This window comes from Pseudopipra pipra, chromosome 3 (assembly GCF_036250125.1).
Source record: "Pseudopipra pipra isolate bDixPip1 chromosome 3, bDixPip1.hap1, whole genome shotgun sequence".
NCBI classification, from domain to species: domain Eukaryota; kingdom Metazoa; phylum Chordata; class Aves; order Passeriformes; family Pipridae; genus Pseudopipra; species Pseudopipra pipra.
This window is the reverse complement of record NC_087551.1, coordinates 54,934,492-54,950,707: the sequence shown is the minus strand read 5'-3', so window position 1 is coordinate 54,950,707 and position 16,216 is coordinate 54,934,492. Positions and strand designations below refer to the sequence as shown.

Sequence of the window (16,216 nt, the reverse complement as noted above, 5' to 3'; positions counted from 1 at the left end):
TCTTTGCTTTATTATTTCTGAGCTTAGATGGATTTTTGGTTTTCTGTTTTGCTGAAAATGCACTTACACAGAAAGCAACCCTGTGTTTTGTCAACTAATCATGTTTTCCGACCTCGCACATCAAGAAACACAGCGACTATTACAGACCAGCGTCTGTGCCCACAATTACAGAAACATGGAACTCATTCTCCCTTTCCCGGGCTGGATGGAGGCCGGGGCAGCGGGGGACTCGGTGAGCCCATGCAAAGCAGCCGTCCCTCCGGGTCCTCTCCTAAGCGGACACTCTCCCGGCCTGGGAAGCGCCGGCCACGCCGCTGGCCCCGGCGCGGTTGGCGGCAGGTGCGGGCGCGGCCAAAGCGCAGTGGGCACGGTGTGCAGTGGGCAGGGCGGCGGGGCGAGGGTCTCCCCGCGGGGTCCGGAGGCAGACGGAGAAGGAGCGGCGCAGGAAGGCCCCGCCGCGCCTCGGCCGTGCCCGGCGGGCTGTCGGGGCGGTGCCGCCCCCGCCCCCCAGCACCTGTTGCCCGCCGGTTCGCGGGCGGCCCCGCCCGCCTCTCACCCCGCGGGGTCCGGGGGTGGCCGGAGGTTCCCGACCGCGGTGCCCCCTGTGCCCTGGGGGGGTCGCGGCGAGGCCGGCGGGGGTGTCCGGCGGCGGGGCGAGGCCGGTGCCGCGCTCGGAAGGCGCCGGGGGGAGCGGCGGGCAATGGCCGGCGGCGGTGAGTCACCGCCGGGCCCCACCTGCCGTACTTAACCCGCCGCCGGGCGGCCGCCGCCGCACTCGCGGGTTGCGCTGCTGCCGTGGCCGGGAGCGGCTTCTTCCACCTCCGCCTCCTCTTCCTCCTCCGCGCGGGGTGCTCGGCTGAGGCGAGGCAGTCGCTGCATGAACGTTTGTCTCGGGAGCAGGAGCAGCACAAGCAGCCCCCAAAATGCCGAAGCCGGTGAGTGGGGCGCGGGTGGGAGGCGCCCCGCGGGGCCGTCCCGGGGCCCGCCCGCCCGGCCGGCCCTGGGCGTTCGGGGCTGCCCGATATTTATTTTAATATCCTGGAGGGCTGAGCACCTCTGGGTGCCGCGGCGCGAGCTTTTGCCGGGCTGGAAGAGCTGAGTCCAGGTCCCCGCTCCCGGTGCCGGGACGGGGCGTTTCGGCTGGAGCGCCCGCGGAAGTTCTCCTTGGCGCCGGGAGGGAGCGGCGGGCACCGCGCTCCGGAGCCACATCAGCGACTGCTCTCAGCAGGAGGAGTCGCCAGCGCGGCTGCCATGGGGCGCTGCGGGCAGTGGGCCGTAGGTAGGACGGAGGGGTGCCTGGCCGTCCTGCCGCCGGGAACTGGGGGGGATGGAGCTTCGGAAGCTGTGCTCCACAGATCAGGCGGTGGATTGCTCCGTCTTCTGTAACGCTGCCGTAACGCTTCTGTAACGCACAGAGCTCCCTAGCAACTCTCAAAAGAGGACCTTTCATCACACTCCCGCTTAACGAGAGGGTGGCAAAACTTCGCTGGCTTCCATTTACTATGCGCGTGGCTTGTGCATTTCTCTACAGGAAACGTGTCTCCGCCTGTACATATAGGAGAAACCTTGTTTCCTCCATGTTTTGTTATCTAAAAACTAAACACCAGGGGCTCCTAATACAGTTCTTCACAGAGGTCTTTACCAGTCATTATCAAATATCTATTTCTTCTTTTATGTCTGTTTCTCTCTCGCCCCCCTTTTTTTTTAATTGTACGGAGTTGTCTTTTTCGTTGCCCCTTCTTTCTGTTGACACCACCACCTGCTCGCCGCCTCCCCCCTCCGGCCTTCTAGTCGGTTTTTTGCTTGTTTTATTTTAAAGTCTGCTGCTACTGTGCCAGTTAGAAACGATAATTCCCTTGGGGAACCAACTGCCTAACGCAGAGCTTTGAGCAGTCATTGGACCAGACGCACTTTTGAACTTTGAAGAGCATAATCAGAGCAGATTGTTCTTACCATCACTATCTGTTTTCAGTAGAGGCAATATTTCTTAAAATGCAATGCAGTGGAAGACTTATGTATGAGCTCACATAAATGAAATATGAAATAAGAGTAAACAAGCTTATCTTTAAGGTAATAAGCAATTCATGGTTTACCACTGTAACACTGAAGTTAGTTGAACTTTTTTTTCCTTTTTTTTCCTTTTTTTTTTCTTTTTTTTTTCTTTTTTTCTTTTTTTTTCTTTTTTTTTCTTTTTTTTTCTTTTTTTTTCTTTTTTTTCTTTTTTTTCTTTTTTTTCTTTTTTTTCTTTTTTTTCTTTTTTTTTCTTTTTTTTTCTTTTTTTTTCTTTTTTTTTCTTTTTTTTCTTTTTTTTCTTTTTTTTTTCCTTTTTTTTCTTTTTTTTTCTTTTTTTTTCTTTTTTTTTCTTTTTTTTTCTTTTTTTTTTCTTTTTTTTTCTTTTTTTTTCTTTTTTTCCTAAAGTCCTTAGGTTAACTTACATTGCAGTTTCTGTAAACCTACAGAAAAACCTCCACACCAAATGGTGTTCAGTCCTTCTGAGAACTGAAAGATCTTCAGTCTCCCTGTATTTCATCAGTAGGAGGTGATATATTGCTGCATATAATAATGCATACTGAAAGGACCCTTCTGTAACTGGGGAAGCAAATACATAATTTACAAAGCATTGATATAAAAGGTTGTGTGTGAATAATCTCTCTCTACCTTATTAGTTGTTTGCTAATTACAGAGTGCTTTCTCGAAATATCCTGGTTAGAATAATCTGAAATCCTGGTTTAGGACTAAGTCGCACTGGAAGCCGTGGATAGGTGTAGAAAAACTCTTTAATCTCTTAAAAAAATAATACAGCTGTGTTTATCTTTTTGCTTGGAATGGCTTTGTTTGTATTCCCTCATAGATGGTGATTTTTCTTTGTGTCTTGGCTGACTAGCCACTGAATAACAAAGGTGGATGGTGTAGATCACCTTCCACTGGGGAAGGCAATGGTAGTCTAATGATTTCTGAGGCGTGACCTACTGGCTGGGATTTATGGACAAGACTGTGTCAATACTTTGCACAATATAAGGGGTTTTTTATTATTGTTTAATCTGTTGTTCACTAGGGCTAACTGATACCGTACTGTAAACGAAAAAGAGGAATTTCGTAGAGGTTATTTTAGTAAAACACTGTTTGGTCTGACTGCTTCAGACTGAGACTGGATTTGGATGCTTCCCAACTCAGCTCATTTGATCTTAATACAGCTAAATAGGATTTGTGTCAGTTTGCATGGAGAGAGGATGTAAAGCTGTCACTCCAGAGACAGAACTGTGCTCAGGACAAATGTGACAACAGCCTTTGGCATGTGTGAGGAATGATAGCATGACCTCTTGGGAACCAGTTTTAGTTTTTGATGGGTATTTGACATAGGTGCTAAATATTTATTACCTGTGCTTGTTTGCATGTGTCTTGTCTGCATGGCATACGTAAATAAGATGTTGCTTGGCAGACTTCATGCTGCTATGTGTGAAGTCTGACACACTGGTCATCAGTTGTTTACAAGTAAAGGTTAAGATGACAGAAAGCAGAATTTTGGCAACACCTCCTCCTCTCTGCTCCCCCCCAACCCACTAAGCTAAACCTTTATGTGAAACTATTTTTTTAACAAAAATTATGCATGCACACACAGAGCTTACGGATCATGTTTGTAAGTTATTATTTCACCATAAACAAATAGTAAGTCCATTAACACTAGAACGATAGTGATTTTATATTTTAATTATATACCAAAGTGAAGTGCCAGAAGGCCAGCTGTATTCCCAACTCTGTGGTAACATTTGATCACAATTAGTTGTATCTGATGCATGCTTACCATGCTCAAAATAAATTTTAGTAACAGTCCTGAAAATAATTCTGAAATGAGTATATTTGTTAATATAGACACATGTTAATATATAATTTAACACAGACATTCTGCCATGTGTAACAGTTACAAAGTAACAAAATCTCTCCAAGATAAGCTGTAAATATATAACTTGTACCCAGTTCATAAGGGTTTATGGCTAGGAGTTCATAAGCAGTTCAGATACATGATTTCTACCTAGTCTGCACAGAGGTTCATTAGATTTTACAGGTAGTGAATTATTATGTAAGGAAATGCAAAAAATGCTGTCTAATCCAAATCTTGCGGTGTTATTGGGAAACAAATGAAATGCTGAATAAACTTACTTGCTCAGCCTTGCATCTTTTCATTACTGGAGTGTCTGTGTGCTGTCTGCATTTTTCCTAGATTCGTGGTGCTAGTTTATTTCTGTTTGACTCATTGAATGGATGGTGTTTTAAGTGAAATATATCCTTTTGTAAAACAAACCAATCCAATAAATTGTGGTTAGAACAGCATGGCTGCGGGCTAATGAACAGTACTTACCGAAGGAGGAGGAAATGTGATCTCTGGTCTATAGAGCTGTTAATTTGATCTGACCTCTGAGCATTCTTGATTACTTTATTGAGGGTGGATTTTTTCTTTTTTTTTTTTTTTTCCTATTTTTTTTGTTTGTTTGTTGTTTTGTTTTGTTTCCTCTTGGGGGAAAAAAACCTTAAAGCTTCACAAGAAATTGAGTGAGCTTTGCAGCAGACCATTTGATTGACGTAGTGTCACACAAGAACTTTTAATACTTGTATGCATGTATATAAAACTGCGTTAGGAGAAGACAGCAGGAAATGCAGTCTAACACCTTCTGGTGCTAAAGACAAAATATAAGTGAATAATATTTTGAGGCACCTTTTTTTTTTAACACCTATATTAAGGGCCTGTGTTCAGAAAGCAGAGCTTAGTAATGAAATCTGGTAATGCCATGCTGTTGAGGGGGAGGTGTTATTGATGCCGAGGGCCAATACGTAAAGGCGATTGAAGGACGGGGTAATAAAGTCCCACTGCAACAGTTAAACTTGGAGGGGTGGGGAAAGAAGGTCCCTCACTAAATAGCATAGAAGGAGATGGATTAGTCAGTGGTAGAATGACTGTTCTATTGTCCGTGTCATCTGCAATGCATAGGGTGTCTCTAACAGAAAGCATTAATAGAATGTACTAGTGAGATCTTTCCTTGAATGTAGGTTACACTTGTTTGTGTCCAGGAGAGAAAAATTCAAAGCAGAACCTAGGGAAGGGTTTTAGGATGATCAGAGGCAGAAAGCCTCTCACAATAACAGGGTATTTAGCTAGTTTAGCCTGGTAGAATTCAAGGAGTTACCTCTTCCTTCACTTGTATAAAATGCAAGGGGTTCAAGTGCCAAAGAGGAGGAAGAATTGCTTTAAGTGGAATTTGTGATTTAAGGGACTTTAAAACTTTAAAGCAGTTAAGTGTGTGTGGTGGTTTTTTTTGTGGGTGGATAAAATTTTTTTTTTCTCCTTCCTTGTTGATCATATTCAAAGACTATTCCAAGACCTAACATCCCTTAAGATAAAATTTGACAAGGGCACAGTTTAATGCTGCTGCCTGTAGGAGTGGGGAACTGGCACTGATGTCTCAAAAGGGTTTTCCCAACTGTGTTGTTAATCATGTGCTAGTGTGTGCTAGGCATGAAGTGGTTAGACAAGCCCTCCATACCTATTTGATGTTGAATATGCATGTATTCTGAAAAAAGAACTTCAAGGCAGCATGCAAGCCTTCTGCCAAACCTCTGTCTGTGAACAGATATGACATTAAATTCAACAAGTTTTCAATAAGCCAGCCTAAAAAAATATATAAGTGTAGTGACAGGAATTTATTTCTAAATATAAACGATTAATAATTGTTCTCAATTTATTCTTGACTGTGTCTTCTAACTATATCTAGTGGTTTGATCTTAGTGCTCTTCACAGCAGATTGCTATAACTGGACTGAAGTAAAAATACTTTTCATATCCTTAAGTGCTCATAATTAATTAAAATACTCTTAACTTATGGACAGCTATAGATTTAGACAAGAATAAAATATTACCCTTGTAAGCATGAATTGCAGTACATTGGGTGATACACTGTGTGGTGTACTTAATGCCAAGAGATGTATGCTCACTTTGGTGCAAAATGGAAACCTGAGGAAGCTTCCATTTGCCAAATCTAACTCCCCCTCACTGCTGCAAAAGAAAGGTGGAGGATTCTGAGTAGTAAATTTAGGGAGTAGTTGACAGATGACTAAACTTTTAAAAGAATGAGTTCACAGTTTTGCCAAAAACCTTATTTACTGCATGATCTGAGTAAGCATTTCCGAGGGCTGTTTGTTCTGGGGTGTTAGCTGCTGCAGAGAAATCAAGGGTGTTAAGTGTTATGTTAGTCACTACTTAAAGAATTTCTTAGCCTTCTTAAAGGGCAAAGGGGGGAGATAAGCCTTCCTGTTCTGCTCCCTCCCTCCACCCACATGAGCATCTTCCTCTGTCCCTGAAAAAAGCCGTAGTTATGTCAGGACTTTTTGAGAATAAGACTTCTTGATGACCACTGAAGATTCCCACATCAGTGTAGTTCTTGTTTGGCACACTGTGCCCAAAGAGCTTTTTGCGCACTGTAAATCCCATAATCACTCGATTGACCTTGATGGAAGGCAATGCTGCCCAAGATCACTGAACCACACTGCACACTGTGTTAAGTAATGTACTTCAGCTGCGTTGTGTGCTTGCTTTGAAGCCTGGTTTCTGCCACGGATAACATTTAGCCTGTAAGCCAAGAAGTACCCTCTTTGCAGAAGCAACAGAAATCTCTGGCTTTTACTGAGCAGCGTATGAGATCCTTCCCCTTAGGAGAGGCGAAAATTGTTGCTACGTGAGGCTGGAAACAAGGCGTAGCTCAGTGTAACAAGCTAACCATATTGCCTCCATATTGCTCATCTGTTCAGATCCAGATTTTGTTTCCTTTCTAGTTTCTTCTTCATTGTGGTGGAAATTTTTCCTGCCTTCCCTGCAGCTCCTCTCATTCTGTGAGAGTGTGAGTAGCAGCCATGTGCTCAGCTGGGGCTGATGAGCACCTGATACTAACAGCCGTCAATGAAAGTAGAAATCCAGAGTCTAAGAATTAATGTGCAGGACTTCTAGTCGAGTAAGCAAGAGAAACTGTTGCTTGAAGACCACGGAATTGTGTTCGGCTACCTACTATGTAGGCTCAGTAGAAGAGGTACTGGCAGCCCTATACAAGGCCTTTGGGAAGGGAGGGTGGGATTGCCCTGTTTGAGAGAGGGTTTGTGTGCATTTAATTCTCCCTCTCTGTCATGAACAAGTGCTGTAGCTGTGTAAAACTCAAGTGTCACTATCACCATCTCTTCCTCCCTTGTTCTTGCATGAAAATGTCCGTGTTCTAACCTCGGTGTGAAATGTGTGTGAGAAAAGGATTTTCTGGGGGTGTGAGTGGATGGCAGTCCAGTTGATGAATTTGAGCAGGGTTATGAAATGGCCCTAGAGCAGCTCAGTTCTACCAAGAGACCACTGCTCTGCAGATGCAAGGAGCAGATCTGTGAGCTGCCTGCTACCTGAAGAATTAGGGATTTAAGAATTTCACCCTTTGTACCCAGGCACCTGAATGTAGCCTGTGTAGCCCAGTAGGTGACTTCAAAATCTGTACTGTAAGATCTGGGCTTCAGAGTTATTTGAGGGAGCTAAAGTTATTCTTTAATATCTAGTTTGAATGCACTTAGCTTGCTTAACTTTTTGTTTTTGTAGAGATAAGCAATTGTGCACAGTGGTGTTAATTGGTCCGTGGATTTGCGTAATTGATATTAGGTGATCTCAGTGTGGGAGAGAATAGTTTTTCCTCCTTAACAACTGACACAGCTGTGCAGGCAAACTCTTGAAAAGTACTTTTTCTACCCCCACTATGCTCAGGGACTTTGGGAACCACTGGGGTATATTTGTTTGCCATCACACTTCTAGGTTGAGGGGCCTGTGAAGAGTTGCATCTCAGAAGCCCTTAAACTATTTTGGGGGCTAGAAAGGGATATTTTGCTGATCCTTGCAATTGCTTTTCCTTCATGATCTGTAACTTCTCAAGAGCAATATCTTGGTGCTTAGGTGACATTCCAGGACTTGCGATGCCCTGCCTTTATCTGGGAGCAAATAGTACCTGTTGCATACTGTTTGAAATACCTCATTGGGAAGTGGAAGCATTGTAGTGTATTTCACATAGATCAGGTTATCAAACTATCAGAGGTGATCACATCACATAATCCCACTCATAAATTTCACAAATGCCATGTGGTATGCTCCACTGAAGTCCATGAGGTAAAATGAAAGAGGCTGATCTGGATTAGGTGAAACAGAAGGGTGGGATATCAAACCAAAAAAAATCCCTCTCTGACAAATGGAGTTGTATCTAGAATGCAAAACGAACATACATCATTACTGGGCCTTGTGTGACTTGTTACACTGCTATTTCTCCTTAAGTAAGTGGAGTTCATTTTCCTTCTGCGCTTTGATGTTTATAAGAACATGGCTGCCCTTGTAGGTCAGGCAGAAAGCCCTTGTAGCCTAGTATTACACCTCTGATGTTGGCCAAAAGCTGATGCCTGAGGAAGAGTATTTCAAAGATACGCACTATTGCTTTCCTCTGAAGTATTGGAGGTTGAAAGGTCCTATATAATGAGTTACTAAATGGATTTCTGTGAACTTGTCCAGTCTCCCCTTGAAACCATGTGAACTCCAGCATTCACAGTATGCTTTAACAAAGGCTGTCCCAGATAACCTTCACGTTGTTTGGAAAGTTATCTACAAAACTCCTTGCTAGAGTGCTATTTGATTTTAGTTTTTTTTTTCTTGTTCATGGGGTTGATGCCCTGTAGTTATTCTGTTGGTAGAGCAATGAATATACATTCCTTCTCTACCCTGTTTGTGGAATTCATGAATTTATATGCTTCTATGTCCTAACCTCAGTTATTTTTCTTCCAAACTGAGAAGTCCTAGTTAGCTTAGTCGATGCTTGCATGGTAATTATTTGAACGTCCTTGAGCTTCTTCCAGAGCACATCTGATGAAAATACTGCTTTGCATCCTGTAATGTCTCCATTGGTAAAAAGTATGGTTATTGAGAACATTTCTTCAACAGTTGTATCTTGTATGCCTTAAAGTCTCAGGTCATAGTCCTGTGAGAGAGTAAGTCATAGATGTTCCCTGTGTTCAGACAGCCCACCCTGCTCCAATGTAACGTGCTGCTCTTCCACCCCAGAAGAACAGCCTTGTGCTAGGACTGTTCATACAGGATCTATTGAAAGTGTTGAGTGCTGTGTGCTGACAGTGTGTGTTGTTGCCTGGGCTCCAGGTGAGTAGCCATCAGACATTTGGCTCTTTGTAATGGCTTAGGGTTTTCCATGCACATTGTCCTCTAGAACACATCTCTGCATAAGCATTGGAATAAAAGACACCAGTATTGGTGCTTGGATTCAGGGAAAGCTCTGAGGTTATTATAGCTTTTATTTGCATTATTCATGCCTTCAGACCCTGCCCCTGCTTGTTGTGACTTGGTACTGTGGAGTTCAGCTTTTGCAGAAATTGTTGTATGCCTCTCGCTTCCAAGTGAAAAAGCCAAGCAGAGGTAGGAAATGGTGTTTGTGTTTTGGATCAAGACTATAAGACATTCAAGTTGGTTTTTATTTTCCCTTGAGGGGGTTGCCTTAATAGCTGATGTGTGAATATTAGAGATGTTAAATCATTTAGAAGGCTCTGAAATTATATTAAAATTTGAGATCTCAAACCTCTATATTATCTGCTCCATGCTATGGTTTCTGATGGAAGACAGCAAAAGATCTGATTCATTCTGGATTCTGAGCAACATCTTGAGATAAACCTTATTTGCGGATTGGTTGTGGGGCTTGCTTTAAACTTCATGTGTAAAGCCTTAGTCTTGCAACTTCATTATGTTTAATTAGATGCAACAGCTGTTATGATAAAACAGGCTGTGTATGAAGGAGTTTGATCCAGTGGCCTCTAGCTTCCCCCTGTATTTATCCTTTATGTACAAAGGACCTATTGTTGCTGCAGTCTGTGTTCCTAAATCCATCCTAACATCCATTGAGGGCAAATGGCACATCCAGGCAGTGGTGCTACGTTGAGCCTGTTGTCACTAGCTGTGGGTTCCTCCTCTAAAGAACAACTCCTGCTTGTACACATATATTCTGAAAATGCTAATAGAGTATTATGCAGCATCAGAGAGTCTTTAAAGTGAATCTTAATGTATTTCAATGAAACATCGTAAATACTGCTGCTTCTTCCTAGCATCCTCTGGGTTCAAAGTAAACCATTCTTACATCTCATGTAGAGTGAGGGCAAGTGTTTTGCATGAATAACATCTGGGCTTACAAAGAGGATGGGGCTTTGTTCAAGGGCAATATCCTGGGGCCTTTCAGACTTACACTGCATTGCTTTGTCTTGCCAGAACATAGGGCTGTCCCTAGGTAATTTTACCTTTAAAAAAAAATGTGAATTTAAAAATTTTTAAAAGGCCTCTGTCAGTTTTTCAGCTTCTTCTGAACTCTAGACAGAATAGTGCATCTTGCTTGTTAGGAAGGAACTTAAGTTGGGAGAAACTTAAGTGGGTGAAGATTTTTCTCTGTCAAGAGTACTCGCTTGGTTTTACTGTTTAACTGAGCAACTACTGTTAACTGTACAGAGCTGACCAGAGCTGGAGAATGCTGGAAGTCTGACTGTGGCCTAGACGTTGAGGAGCCAGGGCTGTCATAGATGCAGTGTCACCTGTGCTAGCCACACCTGCATGAAATATTCATGATCTTCTAACATGCAGAGCATTATTGCTTGACCTAAGATAACAAACTGAATTACAGCCATGGCTGCTTCTTGACTTTTCACACAGATGCCTACTATGCAGTTACTACATGCTGACAGAAGAGATATCAGGCTTTCATTAAGGGAACTGAGATAGGCATGTAATTTAGTATGGCATCTTCTGCACAGTTAAACATTAAAAAAGTTTGAATTTGCATTCTAGTATTATCTTCATGTTTAATTATAAGGAAGGTTTCATGCTGTCTTACAAAGGAGAGTAAAGTGACCTGGCTGCAAAACCAAACTCTTCTTCTGGGTTTCTTGTGACCTGTTTGTGTGTGCCAGCAGGGAGGGGGATGTTTATTCTGAAAATTCAACCCGCTTTGTGAAAACTGGAATTTCTGGATGACTCCCCAGATCTGGGTATTCAAGGTTTTCCTGCCCATATCAGTCCCTCCACTCCACTTAATCCAGGAGATAGCTTTCAGATTTCATTTAAAAAATATTCTTGGCTTCCCCTCAAAGTACTTTATTTCTCTTCAGAAAAACTGCTATGGAAGATGTTGTAAATCTCTTTCACTATACATGAGAGCAACAAATACTTGGGCTGCTATTGCCTTGAGTAAACTTAAAAAATTTCAGTTAAGTATAGCTGATATAGTTATTGCTCTTTAAATACTGAGGATTAGTATCCCCCAAAAATATGGTTGTATGAGCTGTTGCTTTAAAGTTGACTAGTAGTTAAGGCTAACAATCGTGCTGGACAATTTTAAGGTAACTACTAGCTTATAGATTATTATTTACAACTGTATTTACCCTCAGTGGTATTTGTTCCTCTCCTGGGAAGGTGAGCAAGGTTTTAAGGAACAAAGACCAGCCTACTCAGCTCTAATTTTACGGGTTGCAAATGCAGCAATACCTAACTGCTTCTTAGACTTGGAGGAATTCCACTGGAACGTGACTTAATGTTCCCATTTATTTGCAATGAGGAAGCAATGTTTAACACAATGAGAGCTGAAATGGAATTCATCTTTCAGTTCACAGCCGGGTCTTTTTGATTTAACACGGTATGCTGACAAACTGGGTCAGTCAAATGGGTGCAATGAGCTTGCCTTGTCAGCCAAGGGAATGCCAATGAGGCCATCCCCTATTCATGTTTTGTGAACTGATGAGGCTGTTTTCTTCCTTGTCAGCACACTATGTTCTGCAGTGTGCAAGGCGAGGCTCATGACTGTTGCCCTGTGCTGCTGCTGCCCTCTCTGAAATGCAAGGTGTTGGGCAGGTAGTGTGTAAAAGCTTCTGTCATGGGAGCAGGGGAGGAGCGTGTGAAAGGCTTTCTTCGGTGTTTTGCTGTACATCGCTTTCCCACTCTCATAGTAAACAGATTCTCCTTCCCGCAGAAGGTAAATGGTGGGTCTGTCATTTGCCTTCTTGTTTTAGCTTCTTGAAGTTCCTTTAAATCATAAAAATCTAGCACCAGAGAGGACTTGAACCTGTGTTGTCTGAAGGCTTCATGGAGGTGGTTATATAGTATCCTAATATCTTACCACTCTAGCAATTATTGTTTCTCCTCGTGTTACCAAGTTTGCAATAAGAGGCTGGGGTTCTTTGATGGGTTTTAGGTTTTTTTGGATTTTTTCCCCGTTTTTGTCCATGTGGGCTTAAAAGTTACTGTCTTGTCTATAAACACATCTTGCTTTAGACAGGTCCCATTTGGAAGAGATCAGTGACATGCTTAAAAAATCAAATCGGTTTGAAACGAACAAAACCCCCACAAACAAACAAACAAAAACCCCAAACATGAGAAACCTCAACCCACAACCAACCCAGAAACACCTGACCTGCAGATTAGTGCAGACTTTCCTTGGTTAACTTGCCCCCTTCCAAAAGAAGCATTCAAATTTGGGTGACAACATTCCAACTAGCAAGTCATCAGGCAAGCAGAACAGAATAGTCACCTTTTGTAATGCTTCCGGTGACAAATACATTCAAGAATGTAATTTTCCCTTCTGTGTAATAGCATCACACCAGGAAATGTGGTATTTTTCTGGGGATTATGATAGACCACATCCTTGTCTACAGTCCTGCTATGGAGCTATTGTTTGCAAGCTTGTACTTTGTTCATCTCCTCCTCTAGTCCATTCTCACCTCTCCAAGGGTAACACCTGTAACTATTTTTCAGACCTACCAAGATCTTTGAATTCCAGCCCTGTACTCCAAAAGAGTTTCTTATTTGTTTTTAACTAGGTGCTGTTTGTGAATGTGTAAGTGCTCTCTGTCTTCCAGGGACTGTGAGAATACTTAACTTCGTTTTCTTACTCCCTCAATCCCACCACACTCACATCCCATTTTCAAGACCTTGGCCCGACATGAGAAGGTCCGAATACATGTCCCTGCAGTAGTTCCAGCAAGATGAAGGTGCTGAGCCCAACTAGGAGGGAAGTTGTGCTTTGGCAATCCTGCAGCACTGAATAGAATAGAATTGATCATTTGCTTTACACTGTTTTCTGTTTCGAATGAAGCTGTGGAGAATGTAGATGCACAACTTGTTTGGTTGTAATTTCACATGGCTCAGATTTGTGGTCCCATATGACATAGACTAGGCATACAGTATCAAATATGTTACTAGGTGATGCTTGATCCATTAGGCAGATTTCTCTGTCAGAGAAGAAACAGAATTGGTTCCAAGTGTGTTCTTGACATGTTGGTGTTCATAAGTACTAAAGAACAATATAATAAATTGAACTAATATTTCTGCAGTTCATGCTAGTTACCCTCTCAGAGTTGTCTTCTCCTCTCTGCAGTGTCTGAACTGTTGACTTGAATCTGTTGATTTAAGTAACCTGTGGAGGACAAGAATGCAGACACTGAAGTGTTAGCAGGTCAGCTCTGAACTCTGGAGCCTTTAGGAATTTTTTCCCTATACAAAGGTGAAAATTTTCTGAAAATAGTTTCCAGGAGCTGGGACTACAGTTACTCCATTAATATGTTTTGCTGTTGGACCTGGAACCAATGAACACTACTGAATGGAATGTGGAAGAATAGAGAGCAGTTTCAGTGCCCTTCTGATGCTGCTACATGAAGTTGTTTTTCCTATTACCAGATACTTAATCGCTATGCGCTTCTCTGAACAGCTCTGGTTGCTAAGGTCAAAATGAGATTACTTTGTCCATGCAGATGCATTGCGGTCTGGGCCAAGAAGCTTGTCTGTTATTTATTCCAATAATAGTTTTTGCTTGTGTGGCAGAAGAGTAGACCTGCAGAAGTGAGGATGCAAGCTTAATACTACTGCTTTCTTAATACTATCATTAATAACACTGCTTTCTCTTATTTGTTGAGACTTCCGTATTCCCGAAGCACAAGTGCATCCATATGCATATACTCTGTTTGTGTATGTGTAAGAAAGCTTAACAGCCCTGCGTGCTGTTTCTCATAGTACGTGCTGTGCAGGTACAACACTTAAAATGTGGTTGATCTGCTTACTTGTAGCTAGCAACTTGCCTGGAATTTCCAGATGTCCAGTGACTGAAGAAAGAAGGCACGTCTACCTAGTGTGCTCCACTGTGATACTGCTAATTGCCACCACTTGGAAAGATATGTCACTAGCATTTGCACTTGTAAGCCTACTATTTAAGAGACTGGTCTTTATCCCTCCTTGGAAAGAGGAAGAAAACATTCTTGAGAATTGTCTGAGGCATTTAGAACTGCCTAATGATAATAAGCAACATAGTTAAGGACCGGTTTATCCTGTGTATAAGGGTAAAAGTTGGTATTTACTGCCCTTTATCTTATGTATTCACTGAAAATCAATGGTATGTTCTTTTAAATGACTCACACAACTTCATGGTTTCACTGAACTATTTTAGTATGCAAGTGAACTTAAGGGTTATTACATTACATGCATTAGGGTGCGAAATATTCACGATGGCTTGGTGTGTGTGAGAGCTGTGGAGTTTTTTTTGTGTTCTGCCTTCCCTTTCCCCTTCAGTGTAGGATGTTTTTCAGTGGAGCTGCAATATTAGGAGAGGGATGGTTAACTTCAAAAATACCATACTGCCTGCAACCAGAGACAGATTCTGAACCAACGAGCTCAGGAGTCAGACATTAGGAAAAAAATGTGCATGCGTGGTGTCCAACACACCTGGAAATTGGGTGTTTGTGAGAGGAAGAGATTGAAGAGGCAACATCATCTTGGGTTCCTGTCTAGGTCTTGGATCTTCCACAAAGATGTTGCCACTCGGCTGGTTGGCGGTGTGTTGCCTTCTTAAGAGACAGTGTTTTCTGAATTTTTTTTCAGATGGCACTTTAATTTTCCAAGTTAGATACTCTAGTAATGTGCATGGACTCTGAAAGGGTACCCTGTCCCATAGATTGGTCTACTGACTTAGTATTAGAAGAGATGTTGTCTTAGCAACAACAAAAAAAGTAAGAACAAATGCATGACTTAAGGGCATTCCTAAAGCACAGAAGGTTCTGTTCTAACTACTGTAACTTCTGATACAAGAACTTTCCTTAGTATTATGATCATTTAAAATACATTTTGTAGTACCCTCTAGTTCTTTCATCTTACTTCTGTTCTCTTGTTCCAGCTGGTAGTGTAGCTAACATGTTACAGTCTATCCCAAACAGTCCGAAGTCATGGAACTGGTGTTCAGTCTTTAGTGTTCTAAGTTTTGCGGCTTCTGTTGAGTCTTACTATTTATGGAGAGTTTTTCATTTTAATGCAAATGACATTGCCTCTTCAACAGCATGCTTTTTCCCCTCTGGATCCAATTCGTTACCAATTTTATGCATCATAACACAGGGGAAGAGGAAAAACTGATGTTCTGTAGTGTTTTTGTATGCACAAGCAAACCTTTTAAGGCCCCATTTGTCATTTTAATTATGTTAGTCTTGGACATAAAAGGTTAATCATAAAATCATAGAATGGTTAAAGTTGGAAGGGACCTTAAAGATCATCCAGTTTCAACTTCCAGAATTATAAAGTGTTATGACACTGGCCTATCGAGAAGAAAGTTACATCTTACTAAGATTTTTAGCATACTATGTGCTTAAATGGACATAGTTTTTAATATAAACCCTTATTTCATATGTAACAGCCATGTGCTCTTCTCTCCCCTTCACACTTACGCTTTTAAAAAATTAGAAACTGTTTTTATTTTGATTATGGCTTCAACTTTTTCCTGGGTTACTGCCAGGATTTGGTAGGGATCTTAACAAATGATCTGCCTTGCCTACGCAGGTTAAGCAGGACTTCACTTGTGAAAGTTGTCTTAACTGTGTCTTGCTCTTTTTGTTGGTCATGGAAATTAGGTTGAGTTGTTCCCTGTTTTCCTCCCCAACCATACCTTGAACTGGTTAGCACCTTGGGTGTTGATTTAATCGTCTTGGAGCCATGGGAAGTTTCATGTGGTCTGAGCCGAATGAATTCCAAACTGATCATCTCTCAGTGTAACAGGCATCACAGTTTCTTCAGACCGTCTAAACCAGGGTTTCGAGTGGGTTAGGCTCTGTTTGCCTGCTTTACTACCAGCTTCTGTGGCTAAAAGGTT

The 16,216-nt window shown here is 42.3% G+C and overlaps 1 protein-coding gene across 1 annotated transcript in view; it reads left to right on the top strand.

Annotated features, from left to right (window-relative positions):
* The first annotated feature begins 627 nt into the window (after positions 1-627).
* EZR (ezrin) overlaps positions 628-16,216 on the top strand; it is a 37,546-nt gene continuing 21,957 nt past the window's right edge. The window contains exon 1 of the mRNA XM_064649258.1: positions 628-935. Coding sequence (XP_064505328.1) covers positions 924-935 — 12 coding nt within the window. The 5' untranslated portion in view covers positions 628-923. The remainder of the gene's footprint in view (positions 936-16,216) is intronic.